The sequence below is a fragment of the Pipra filicauda genome, unplaced genomic scaffold, assembly GCF_003945595.2.
Source record: "Pipra filicauda isolate LSUMZ 115617 unplaced genomic scaffold, ASM394559v2 scaffold2_size9829703_pilon, whole genome shotgun sequence".
Classification (NCBI taxonomy): Eukaryota; Metazoa; Chordata; class Aves; order Passeriformes; family Pipridae; genus Pipra; species Pipra filicauda.
In genome coordinates, this window is record NW_024104421.1 from 5,669,622 (window position 1) to 5,684,101 (window position 14,480).

General features: G+C 37.8%; 1 protein-coding gene across 2 annotated transcripts in view; it reads right to left on the reverse strand.

The window, feature by feature from the left end:
- The window catches only part of SYT10 (synaptotagmin 10), a 47,788-nt gene that overhangs the window by 20,434 nt on the left and 12,874 nt on the right, over nucleotides 1-14,480 (reverse strand). For both annotated transcript variants that reach the window (XM_027711586.2, XM_039383233.1), the window contains exons 2-3: nucleotides 13,032-13,389; nucleotides 6,576-7,140 (exon numbers count right to left, since the gene is read on the reverse strand). In XM_027711586.2, coding sequence (XP_027567387.1) covers nucleotides 6,576-7,140; nucleotides 13,032-13,389 — 923 coding nt within the window. The remainder of the gene's footprint in view (nucleotides 1-6,575; nucleotides 7,141-13,031; nucleotides 13,390-14,480) is intronic.

Sequence of the window (14,480 nt, forward strand, 5' to 3'; positions counted from 1 at the left end):
AAAAATTTATATGCTGTTATTTTTACTGGTCTGTCATTAACTTCCATGGTTAAAATAACAAGCATTTGCATAATTAATAGTGCATTACAAATTAAATTCCCTCAGAAACTTGGTTATTGTTACCTTCATTATCATTCAGATTATCATAACCCACAGTAGTAATTTCAATTCTTAATCTCAATTTTAATATCCAAAACTACTTTCTTATTAACTGTAATTTAAATAATGTTTTAAAAATTGCATGTAATAGTAGACTAGCAAAAATACAAAGAGTAGTATGAATTCCCTTTGCACTTAATTCCTAAACAAGTGATTTGCAAATTTTTTTCTCTTCTTTTTCTGTTGCATTTTGAGTAAGCATCTGTAATAAATAATAATAATAGCAACTTTCTATCTATCTAAGAAGTTATTCAGGCATTTATGTTACTAGACTTTTGTCTGCTTCTTTTAGTCACACTGAAAATTGTTTTTTATTATGTTACGCAAAATTAAAGAAAAAATACATTGGCAGAACAGAACTTTTGGATTACTTGAATACTGCAGGAAGATAACTTCCCCAAAGGAATTCTCTCTTTCTTGTTCTATTTAGAAGCATGTTATATATATTTTTCTGCTTTCCAGTAAAAACTACTGACATCAAGCTTCAAGAATCAGGGATAAAATAAAACAAAATGATTAATGTTGGGGGTTGAATGGAAAAAAAGAGGAAGGATGCCTTACCCCTCAGATGAGCCAAGAACATATTCAGATATTTCTGGTTTTGAGGTATAGATCAAGAGTTTAAAGAGTGATAGCAAAGAGCAGAACAAAAATCTACCAGTCTGTTTTCTCATTTACACATTCAGAATCTGATGGTAACCATGCTATGACAGAAACTGTTGAAAGTTAGATGAAACTCGAACTGGAGACCTAATTCTACCACCTCTCAAGGGGATTTTACTTTGGAAACCTTGTCCCCACCCCTAATATTTATTTTTGTCTCTAGTTATTCTTTGCATATTGAATTCAGCTTATTTTTTCCCCTCTCAGCAGCAGTTACTGATTGAGTTGTTGTCCTGGGAAATGAATCAATTAAGTCTGTGTTTGTTCTTGCCTCTGTGGAAGACCGCATGGAAGCAGTGGGGCCTGTTGCTCTATGATGACTGTGACTTCTGCTTGTGGAGGCTTAATGCTTGTTTTAGCCTGACACCCTGATTGCTCTGGGTAAGCACTGCTGCTGATTGCAGTGCTGATTACAGGGAGAGGACTCCCTGAGATTGTGCGCAGGGTCCAGCAGGCTGAATGTTCTCAATAGCACCCTGCCAAGACTCCTGGGTGCTTCTTGTGTCACCCCCTCTGTACGTAACCATCTGCCTTGTGCACCCGGGGGGTAGTTGCACCTTGCCACGCAGCAAGGAAACCCATTCCTGCTTCAGAACAGAGGTACTTCTGTGAACTAACTGTGGCATCTACCGACACTCGAAGGAATCGAGTTTTATATGGTTTCCCATATAAAGATGCTTTTCTGAAGCCACAATGCATTGCCTGCAAAGAGATTATCTGCAGTGAGAAACTCAGAGAGCACTTAGGGCACAGCAGGTGAGACAAGCCATGCACCCTAACATAGCTGCCATAGTACTGTCTGGATGCAGAGATATTAAAGTCCTTTGAGGAAACCATGTTCTTCATTCGTCTAATATTTACTACTTTTAAGATAGACTGAAAGTACTAGTTTGCCTCTAGCAAATCAGAATATTCAAATAATTTATAATTTCAAATTAAAAGAAACATTGAATAATAATAGAAACCTTCCTTGCCTTCAGTAACCGGATGGAACCCCTCCCTTTCTGCATTGCTTTTTCTAGTTATCACCCACACTTGAAGCAGTCCCAAACCTAAACTAAAAATCTCAAACTGTTTCCTCTCAAGACTCATTCAGAGTATTTTCTCACCCGCTCAGCAGCAGCAGTGACCATGTGTATCCTTTATATCACTGGCCCTGAGTAGAAATGACAAGTGTCAGCAATTCTTGGCTTAGAAGGGGCTGTTCCCCTTGTAAAGATGATAAATGTTTCTACACTGACAACCCTTTACTCTTTCAGACCTGTTTAACATTCTGTTAAAGCTTTTAGGTGCATTTCCAGAAACACTAATAGTATATCTTTGTCAGTTTTCTACCACTAGTTCCACTTTTCTGTCCACTTACAAAGCAGCAGACTATGGAGAAAACTAAGATAAGATAATGACTGCAATTGCTCTGGGTGAACTTCAGAGATGGGCTTCATTCTCAGTTCATCAGGAAGTCAGAAGAATCTCTTTCCATAACAGAAGCCAACAGCCAGCAGAATTGACTTTGTGATATACTATAGCCAGTGTTCAATATAAATGAACTGAGACAAATGTTAAAAAAGTATATTTAAGCACTTCTCTCTTTCCCAGTGACACTATTCACTTACATTTCAATTGCTTTAGAAACAGCAATCATACACCATGGACATCACATGAAGACTATGACCTTACAAAACCTTTTATATTCCACTTCACAAATGAGAAAACTGCAGCTCTGAAATGCCTGGTGTTGGAGAACTAAATAATAATAGAGTTCCATCTGTCTACATGAGATAATTCAAGAGGCTACAAGTATATGACAGTTTGATGGCTAAGGTCCCCAAGAGACTACCACTGTGCTGGAAATGGTTTTTATCTGAATTCTGAGCTCTATTTTTTTTCCCAACTGCATAGTTTCCTATAATTGGTTACTCTAACAGACTTCACAGAACACCTTCAGAAAAAAAGTGTTTCTGACAGTCACTTGCCAATTTTTTTAGACAATGCCATTAGAGGCAGAGATTTCCAAAGCAATCAATAATTTTAAAAAGTATTATAGGAAGTTAATAAACTTTTACATTCAGAAATTTTTGGATCACAGGAGGTGGACTTTTTGCCTAGACAATTTTAAGACACTGAGTATTAGGAGTTAAGTACTTGTTAGCAATTCCAGTAAATGAGTCTTCTTTTTTTTTTAAAGTATGCAGTATATTTTTGATAGTAACAAAACCTCAGAAATGTATGGAAAATTTACAAGCACTTCACAAAAAATATGTTGATTAAACAATCCATTTGATATTATTTGTTTGCCTCTGATGTTATGAATTAATGTTCTAAAGTGTATTAAGAATTACAGTATTCCAATATACTGAACAACTTTCACAGGTGGTCCCAAGCTGTCTCTTGATTTTTTCTTTTTTTTAAATCAATCAAGTGAACAGAAGCAAATGGTGGAACACTTATTAAAAATTCAATCATCCATGTATCAGCAAAATTTGGGGATATTAATATCGTCAGATATCTAAGATATATCTCTTCCACAACTGATTATACACCAAATTTACCTTGATAATCTGACCTGAAGAAATGAAAATACTTTAACACTTACAACAGGTACATGCTATACATTATGCAATGTTATAGGTTTTCAACACAACACATTTATTTGAATACATATCAGCAGTTGAAAACCATAAGAATAAAAATGGGTGTGTATGCCCATCCTGCACTTCTATAGAATAGTTTCAAATTGTTATTATGAGCAAAAAAAATGTATTAAAACTGTAGATTCCCACAGAGCCATTGGTTTTACCACCAAAAGGACTCAGTGCAACCATCTAGCCTGATCTTTCCCAGACTCTATTTCCTGCACAAAATAAAAATTTTTTATGGATGTGCAAGCAAATATTTTAAAAATGATGTTAGCTAATGAAAAGGAGTCTTTGCATAACAGAGAATCTCCCGATTTCCTGCATTAATTTCCTTCACTGGTAAAATGTTGCAACTCATTTTCTTCATAAATCTCTCTAGTAGTGTTCAAGACTGCAGTTTTGTGTCATAAAAGTAGGTTCTTTTCAAGCAGGTAATAGGAATTGTTTTATAGGAACTGTTTTCACCCTCATTTTCCCTTCTGAATATAAAATTCTTGACTATGGAAGAGTTGTAAAAGACTCGTAGCTCAGGAGATGCTACTTCTGCTGTGTCCTTTAAGTTTTGAACTAATACTTTGATCTATCACTTCTATAATTTTGCACCATCTATCATTTAGCAACAGCATGAGCAGACCAGTGAATGTAGGAAACAAGCTTAAGCAAAGGGATGAAAAACTTCACAGAACATACAACAAAATGGAGCAAAGGTGAAGAAGAAAAAAGCATGAGAGAAATGTATTTGCAGAATGGCATCTTGGTTCCTGGGCTTTACTGTGTAAGTATGGTCTTTTCCACTGAGACAGCCTCTTTGATTTTCAAAGGTTCTTTATGAACATCAAAGCATGTGTGCTTGCAGTAGAGTTATTTTTCACCAATTGTAGAACTAGCTGCATCTTTCTTTTTCAAGGCTTAATCAAAGTTCAGTTGACTCTGTCAAGCATTAATTAGTTGACTCTGTCAAGCATTAATTAGTTATTTAATTGCTAGTTAATGACTTTGATAAACTTTAGATCTGGTGCCTAAGACTATAAGTCCCCAATGATTAACATCTCATGCAGTGTTTACTCCTGTGCAGGTTTGGATGTCTCAGCTTGCAGTTTCTGAAACGCCAGAACTAAAAACCTGTATTATTAGCCAATTTTAATCTACATGAAACTGCTCAAGTAAAACACAGGGCAGCACATTGCAAATATAATAACAGCACATCTTGTAGGAGGGTTTAATTTTTCCAGGAAAAAATCAATTCAGTTAATTTCTTACATCATTTTCTGAGAATAGAGTAGGGCTTGTGGAAACCAATGAGGTCACCCACTACTAGAAGATATCTCAATTTTATACGCTTATTGTTAATGGTTTAAGTGGAGGCAACTGTTCCATTCATGTGCAGTATTATAAACTATACTGGCTGAAAGGCTGAAATCCAAGAACTTCATGCTTTCTCTTAAGCTTCATACAAATCAAAACACCAGTAGAATGAGTTAGGCACTATAACTGCATGCATTAACCCTTAGCAAGGAAGAAACTTGAATTACTATTCAGTGCCAAGTTTAGCAACCATTTTCATCCAGATGTATATTAGTATCTATCCCAACTGCATAATTTGGTATGGCAATTCAATCTACTCAAAACCAGTGATAAAGAGTCCAGAGATCCTAATTTTCTGAAACCATTCTAGTTATCAGCAAAAAAACCTCACACACATGCCTGCTGTAAAGGACCAGTGAGCATCTAAGTCATTACTAAAGTATGAAAGATAATATCAAAGCTGGAAGAAATTTTTAAAAATGGTTACTGGACTGGTTCCAAGACCTTAAACACAGATTCAATTTTAAGCTTGAAAACACAATTCTTAAATTTACCTGAAATCTGAGCTAGATCAAACTAAGCATACATAGATTCAGTTTTCTGGAGGTGTGCCGAAGGCTGTTCAGACCAGTTTGATAGACCCAGCAGTTAAAATAAATAGCTGTTGCTGTGAATTCACATTCAAAAACTGTCTCCACTATGCTACACTGCCTGGTATTTCTCATTTCTTGAGAAACACAGGGCTAATGCTCAGTCTGGTGAGGACATACAAGTCCTCTTTGTCTTTCTAATCATGCAGACCTATACTTCACTGTCTAGCAGGTACTAACATCACAAAAATGTTTGGTAAAAAAGGCATGGGGAGTATCCAGCTCCAATGAAGGGATGGTGTGAAGCTCCTGTCACTGGAGCAATGTCTAGTATTGCTCTGCCCTCTGTTCATCCCCATATGGAAGACTAGCCTGTGCTCAAACAGTCACGAGTCAGACTGTTTTGGATATACCTACAGAGCAAGGGATGGGAAAACGTTTATATAAATAGCATAGTTAAAAAGAAACCAAGACCAAAACAAACATCCTACAACTCAACATTTTAAATGCTTTTTTTTCCTTTCAAAGTCCGGCTGGGGAGGATGAGCTTGGATTTCAAGGTTAATAAAGACAATATTTGGAGACTGTTGCTTTTCTCTCTGGTAGCATGCCATCTGTCCAGTCATCCATGCACAGGCCTCCTTTTCTTACTTGCAACAGTAAACAAATTAATTTCTATTTCCTAATTCTACTTGCTTGTGTCTCTTGAGTTCTGCTAATAACCAGCAGCAACACAGATACATCTACTGGGGACCCTAAGCACAGGGCAGTCAGCAAAGAACATTTTAGACTTCAAGCACTTTTAGCCTTTTTTCCTTTGCAAGACTCCTAACCTATGAAAATCTACTAACAAGAGCAGGATGGGATGGGCCCTTTTCCTTAATAGATGGTCATTTTGCAGGACCAGGTGTTTTGCTAACAGGAAAATGTTAATAGTTCTTGCTAGGCAGTGACTTTCACGATGTTGTATTTAATTAATAAACATAATTTATATATACACAGTGAGACATAAAGATGACAGTATGTTCCCAGAAGATTTTTTAGTAATTAAATTTTATAGCTTCCCAAGCATCTTATTTTCTGTGCTCAGAGTAAAATATTGACAACTTTTTTTATTTATTTTTTTTTATTCTAGACTCTGCTGATAAACAGGATACACTGCCACAAACTACAAAAGAGAAATGAAAATATCATATCAATGTTTTTGGAACACACTACTTACTGTGGTGGCACAGTGGATGTCTTTCCATACATTGGCTTCCCTGGAGAGATCTGAGACTTCAAAAAGGTTATCAAGAATAACTTCCCCAATCATGTCATGTCTAGAAAATCTGTCAAAATCATAAACACTGAAATGCAATTTCCTGTTGCTGAGTTGATCATAGGCTACAGGAAACTGAAAGGTTTCATCAAAGACAGGATTTAATGTCTTTCTGTGAACTCGTGTCTGAAACTTCTTTTTCCTATCTGGAAGCAGATAAATCTTAACGTAGGGGTCGGATGTTCCTGTGAAGTCTTTAGCAGGCAGATCTAAGGCTTTGACAATTGTGACAGCCAGAAGTTCATTTTCATAATCATACCGGAGAGTGAAGTTAAGTTTTCCACATGTTTTCACATCTTCTTGTTGCCCATCAGAATCCACAGACTTCTGTTTGTAGAGTTCTGGTTTTATTCTCCCAATGCTGGTTGTTGTCTCTCCCCTTTGCAAAATCGGATCTGTCCCCATGTTAAAATCAACACTGGACACTTGCATCTGCCTTGGCAAGTGCCTCCTGAAAGAATTGTGCCTGCACACACACATACACACACACACACAAAACAATCCGTGGTTATCTCTGAGAAAAGACCATTGCTAAACAGAAAATACAAGAAGACCAAATTAATAAGGGTTCCTATCTTAAATATTATTTTAAAGTAATCCCCCCTCAATTATTTGCAAGTGTTTAAACATCTTTGAGAGAAATAATCGTTCAGAATTAATTTCTTGACCTGAGAGACACCCAGTATCTTGGAGATACATATATTTATAACCTTGCTTTCAGACTATGCAGCTGAAACTGAATTCATGTTCTTTCACAGAACAAGTTGACAGTTCCAGCATTGCTTGATCCCACTGTGCTAGGGCCTGAGTAAAGTACAGTAAGGTAGAAAAAAAAAAAAGTCACTTGCAGAATTGTCATTAGCACTCCCTGGTTTTTAGAGGCATTCCATGGTGGTTTTCCAATTAAATATTTACCAAGCTTCACAATGATGACCGTGAAAGGCGCCTGAAAGGGACAGCTGTGTCTGGAGGTTTTCGCCAGAGTGTTTTGCCATCCTACAACTTTTTATATACACCTGCTTGGTATTTGCTACACTGAGGTACAGGCTGCCTTCTCCAATCTGACTGGGAACATTTTGTTCTGGCTGCAATACATTTCAAAGTTTTGGTCAGCATTTTTCTGTGACAGCTTTTTTTCCTTCTGTTCTCACTGTCTGCTGTGCAGTGTATTGAAAGCTGATCCCTGTACTAACATAAAATATGTTAAAATCCTTGTAATTCTGAATACAGTGTTGCATAAGCATATGTATTTATGGGCTTAACTTGGCTCATGAACATAAATGGAAAGCTGTGCCATTCCTACTGTGACTGAAATCAAAACCCTGGCATACCATACAGCCTTACAGTAATATAAAAACACTGGTCAAAAAGCTTCATAGCATTTATCAACAGCAGATTCCATTATGACTACACTCTCCAGTTTATGTTCTGGACATTTTCACATTTTCTCGCTACTTCACTACCCCAGCAATCAGTACTGCAAAAGCTCAGTACATCCTCCTGTTAGCACTCTTAGTTGCCATTACAGAGCAATCCGACTGTCAGAATTTCCTCTGCTTTTTGCAATCAATTGCTTATTAATGCCAAATGTAGCCTTGCCTTATTGCTTGGTTTCCCTGTGGTGTTGTGTTCTGAAAACAAGAGGTGTCACAGCTGTGTGTTTCTTTCTTTAAATCAGAAATGCAAATTGTCCATTTGAAAGCAACCAGGACTCATTTCATAGATATTATTTGTATTTTTGCTGTAAGTGAAGAGGTTGCACAAGGCATGAGGCACAAAACTACCGCAGTTCTGCTGAGCAGAGATACAAGAGGGTAATCTGCAGCTATTAAATAATAGACAAGAACATTTCCCCTTTCAGCTGTTTCAGTACTGCTAGGTGCAGGGAGCAGTCCTAGCACTACACAAGAACAGGGGAGGGAGAATTTCATAGTCTAGATTTGAAGTAGCTCCAAAAAATCCAGGTGTGATCTCAAATTTAGATGAACTATACAACCCTCATGTAACACATTCTGCCTTTCTTTCTTCACAGACAGACAAGTTGAAAGATTTCCATTTTTCTTAAATGTTAGAACTCCCTGAATTCATAGTAGATGATGTCCACATTGGAATGGAGTGAGGAATGAAAAGGCCCCAACAGAAGGTCAGAAAAGTACAGTATTGTCCCCAGGGAGTTTCATAGCATTTTTCCTCTGAGAAGTCCAACCTCATAGGTGTGCTAAACACAGGGGAGGAACTGAACTCCGCCCAAAATGTAGTGCAACAAACGTTTGGGCAGGCAGCAATTCAGGCACCATCTCTCTAGTATCTTTGACTCATAATGAGGTCCAGGAAGACCTGTGTTACTCCTGCTTCTACCACTGCTGAGGAAACTTGTGCAGGTAGGCCTTCTTGAGTCCTCCTCAGACCTGCAGCTGTGGTACTGAGATGCCCAGATAATCATGGAATCACAGAATGGTTTGAGTGGGAAGGGACCCTAAAGATCCCAATCCCTCCGCCATGGGGGTATTACGTTTAAACCCCATTGTACATAAGCGCTGGATAAAACTGCCTGTGCAAGGGAAATAGTGAAGCTCGTTGTATGACATCTCCTGTTTGGGTGAAAACAGGTAGATGACAAATTCTCTTTTCTTCAACTTCTCTTTCGTTTATGAAGATCTGTCTTAAAACATGTAAAAGTAATACATAAAACACCAAATCTATTTTTAAACTTTATGCGTACAAGATCCACTAGTGAATGTAGTCATTGTTGCAAGATGTCACTAAGTGAAACAGTGCAGCTGTATGGCTGTCCCCTGTGGGAACCAGCAGCACTTTTGCTCTAGGAAGCCATAGTCCTAATTACATAGTGTCAAGTATCTGCTCTGAGTCATAGCATTTCACCAAGACAGCTAATTGGTCTGTTAATTATTAAGATGTTTCCTTGTTACCATGGCAACATATTTATCTTCCTTTGTTCTGCAATAACAAAGGGATTAATGACTGTGATAATGAAGTACAAGGATGTCAGACAACCAGGTTGTGAAAATGTGGCATAGCTACTAACATGCAAATCTAGATACCTCAACCTCTACTGACTCCTATAATAGACTTGCCTTCCATAGGATAGAACAGATGTATTTTGAGTGACAGTAAATCTCTAACTGAGTATGTAAATCTCTAACATAAAACTTTGCTGCACAGGAATAGTGACAGTGTGAAGCTCATTTCCAACTCAGTAAGATGGTATATGTATGAAAGAAGAGAGGGATAGGATGCTGATTTATGACATGACTTCAGATTTATGAGGGCTGACTCTGGTCTAGCTTTTCTACATGGCACTAGAGCAATCTCTTGGACCAAATCCAGGAAAAAGCATGTTCTTGTGCTATTTAGATGGAACGGAGACTGCTGTCTCTTCCTTGCAAACACTGAAGTCAACACATATGCTCATTTTTCTTTAACATTTACAGGCACCTCCCTTTTGTCCTTGTGCCTCTTGAGGACTAACTCAACATGCTATGCTAATGCTAGAGAACCGAAAGTATGTTCTTCGAAAATACAGGTGAACATTTGAAGAAACAATAAACTATATTACAGAATTCTTCCACAAAATAGTGGAAAGAGTGTTTTGCAATAACACAGGGCAGAAATATTTGTAAATGAACACTACTGCAGTTCTTCTGTCATGGTGTACTGGTTAATTGGGATCAAGTACTAAAGAGTTTTAAGAAGGTCTTTTCATATTATCGGGAAGTATAAAAATGACAGAGTTCTATTCTAGCAGAAATGTATCATTTCACTACACTAACATGTCTCTACGTTAAATGTATGGTCTAAAAACTGTGATCAGGTGCATTTTATCGTTGCTCTCAGTGGCTTATTAAAATCTTTGTGCTCAATTACAATGACTTAATATGATTTTATTTATTTTATTAAGAAGATGATGGCTGTATAAACCTATCATAGAACTGGTTACAACACTTTTTGCCCCAGCTCAGGTGAGACCAGTGTAGAGAAGACAATCCAGGCAGCAAACAATTTCCTTTGATCCTTTGTCAATGGAATGTATTTGAATCCCTCAGGACTCCTGAGGACAAGGAAGCAGTGCTGCATTGAAGACAATGCAAGAGAAGTTGTGCTGCCTCTGCTAATGGCTCTCCTATATTTACAGACCCCCAATGAAGAACACCAGAGTCAGGTTTTAGACATTTTGCTGGTACATAGTTGCCAGCTGGGACTAAATCACAATCAGGAATAATGCAGAAAGCTGGTCTAAATGTCCAGCCTTCTTCTCATACATGATGTTCTCGGCAGCAATAATTAATATGGGCTGTCAGTGAGCTAAGACTCCCTTAAGGCAAGCAGGGGTATTGATAAAATGGATTTACAAACAGAGAGATTACTATTACTGGGTAATTTTTAAGACACATCTAATTCTTAACATGTTTTGTGGCAAGAATGCAGAGTTTTTCAGCAAACTGTAAAAGAAGGTGATATCTCCAAACACCCTGCTATTGACTGGCTATGGTGCAACAATCAGGGTTTACTCAAAGCACAGAAACTGTCCCTTTCAGGAAAGATTTAACCCTGATAATCCAGATAGAATAAAAAGAAAACTCCCTTACAAGGTTACCAACATATGCAGAAAGAGTAGGTTTGATAGCAGGTTTTAATTTTGTGAAACTGTCCTTGGTGTCACAGATATTTCACAGGCATTTAGATACCAGTCCAAATCACTCTAGAGGTCTGTGAGAATATTTTCACAGCATGAAGCAGCTCTAGATCATGTTTCTGGAACTTCTTTTTTCCCCTATAGTACCACAGGGACTACTTAAGTCCTTTGCCAGCCAGCTATTCCTTTTTTCTGTTCAGGAAGTCAGACAGTCTGATTACCTGGATTTACCTGTCAGTAAATGATGGATAAAACTCCACCAATTAATACCCAGTTAGGTAATCCTGAGTTGGGTAACAGCCTTCTCATGCTAAACTGTACCAGTTTTGGTCCCTCTGGGTTCAGTATAACAGTTACAATTTCAAAATTATCAACCCAGTATTGTGGTAAATGTTCCTCAGAATGGCTTGGTTGCTGTGCTCCCTCTCTGAGGAGACAGATACAGTAGCTGGAGCCAGGCATAGCCAGGGTAACGTGGCTTAAAGCCATCTGTACAGTCTCATAATTCAGGAGATAGTTCAGCTGCTAAAGTCAGTCAGACTTCCCCTGGCTGGAGTGCTCTCATTTTTGGGAGCCTCCTGTGGCTGCTTGTTGGCTGTTTCATGATGTTGGAATAGCTGGGAAAAAGCACTTGGTCACTCACCACCAAAATGAGCACACTCAACTGGCAAAACGCTAACTTAGGGTCTCACAGAAGGCCAACAAAGTATGTGCCACTGAAAGTAAAGCATGTGTCTTCTCCAGTCTCATGCCTCTAACGATTACTGCGAGCGTAGGCCTTTTTTTGTTTGTTTTTTTGTTTTGTTTTGGTAACAATGTGTTTCCTTAGCAAATGGATTACTGAGAGAAATCTACTTCCTACACAGTATTCTAACTTATGGCATTACACAATACTTCAAATGCCTCCTCCAGCCTTAGTTTCTCCACTCTTTGTTTATAAAACATTTCCTTTTTCAATGTAGAAAGTGATCTTTGCAGCTCATTGTTTGTTTTCCATGCATTAAATGTGCTGACAGTATTTGAAGAAAATCCCATTTGAAATTATAGGTCCCTGCATGTCTTCACTACTTTTCAATATAAAGTGGTACCTAATACAAATGTTTCCTCCACTTTAATACCAAAGAAATCATTTTAGGAATGCTGCATGCATGTCATTTATTTAAAGGTCTATATAGAATCTCTATTGCTTTAAGATCTGTCAATAAGGACCTATGTACTTAGACTGGGGTTTTAATTCCTTCATAATACACGCCATAATTGGCAAACCATGTCTTAAATGTGCCATCAACAGTGAATCTATAATTTATTTATAGGAGAGGGAAAGTTTCTTCTGCGAAAGCAATAGGTATATCTATCTACCTCTGTCAAAAGATGTTGCAGTACTTTAAAAAATAACACTGAAGTCAGTCTTATAATCAAAACCTAAAAGGGAAATGATTAAAGTAGCAACGTATGTATTTACAAAGTAGTAGGTTTTGTTTTCATATGTTAAAATAACTGTGTAAGTGAAGGTACACTGTATGCTTCAGAATGTTCTGTTCAAAAAACAGTGAGGCTTTGCCTTCACGTGACTACTGTTTCACCCATAACTGTGAAGAAACCTGTGAATCAGGATTTCAAGGATCCTGGAAATTTCCAGCAGAGCATTCCTGGCCTACCTGTTCCTAGGAAAGGTGCCACAAACTCGAGAGCCTCTGACTTACCTTGATGACGACGTGGGCTCAGTGATCTGCCTCTGCATGCGAGCATGTCTGATCAGATGCTCTTTCAGTGCGTTCTGGACCTCTGCTGGTATATCTGGTGAAGTGTGGCTAATTTTCAGTGCAGCTTCAAGTACCTTTGTTGTAGGTTTCCCATTTTCTTTCACTTCCTTTTTCTCACTGGTCTCCATAACCTCTGTAGGAGCACTGGAGTTGCTCTGAGGGACATTACTGGCATTGGAAGTGAGAGGTTTGCTCTTCCAGCAGGGCCAACACAGCTTCCAAAAGACAAAAAGCGAGACTACCAGCAGGGCGAGCCCACAGAAGCTGACAACTACTGCTAACAGACTGACTGAGACGTCTGCAAACAATTAGAAACAAAAATCATCATGACAGACAAACATGAAGAGAAAAATATAATTAAAAATTACACAGGCAAGGGCATAGAAGCATTTTTGTCATTATTTTTGCATAGAGTTTTAAGGTCCTATTTAAGGTTGTGTTATTTTTGTGTGTGGGTTTTTTTGTTTGCTTTTTGGTTTTTTTGCTATCTCAGCCTGTACTCTAAAATGTTATTATTTTCTAATATCTACTTCACAAACACTCCATTAATTGTTGTTCAGACCAAGGGCCAGTATCTAGCCTCGCACTCAGACATACTTCTAAGGAAGTAAGAATCTACTGAAGCAAAAGAGTCCCCAAAACTCTTAGCTGTTGTCAAAGGATTTAGAAATCTGTAGGTAAAAGTAATATTGCCCAGGGCTAAAGCAAAGTTATTATACTCAAACAACAAGTGTCCTCACTAAGATTTAAAGCAAATACATGAGATTCTGTTCCCAGAGTTAGATTTCCAAATTTAATAATAAGCACCTATATGGATAACCTTCTCCTTTTAAGTAATGTACACATGCCTTTGCACACTGACTTTGGGTGGAGGACAGACAGCTCCCGAAAACATCAGCAACTTTGATTTCAGTGAGAAGTTATGGATGTTTAATTCTTTAGAACATATATTTAGAACATCAAGGACACATCTTGATGAAAAAGTTAAATCACCTTCAACATTTTATATCAGTGCACATGAAGATAGACCAGATCTAAACTGCCAGGCTGATAACACAGATTTCTTCAGGACTCGCCAAACTTTTGATTCTCTATGCCAACTGCTTCAGTAACATTTGAAAACCTAATATTTAAGTGGTGTAAATAGGGACAGGATAAAGTCTGTCATAAATAAGAAATTTCTAGGGTTAAATCTTCAGCTATAGACCAAGGCTGCATGAAACCAAGATAGCACATATACATCAATATCTAAAATTTTGCTATGAAAAAGCAGCTGGCTTCACAGAATGCTATCCAGATGCCCTGAGTTGTACAGAGATCATACTGTACATTTAGCTACCCCTTCTGCCATGTATTTGACTTTTGCTTGACACAATTGCTTATGATATC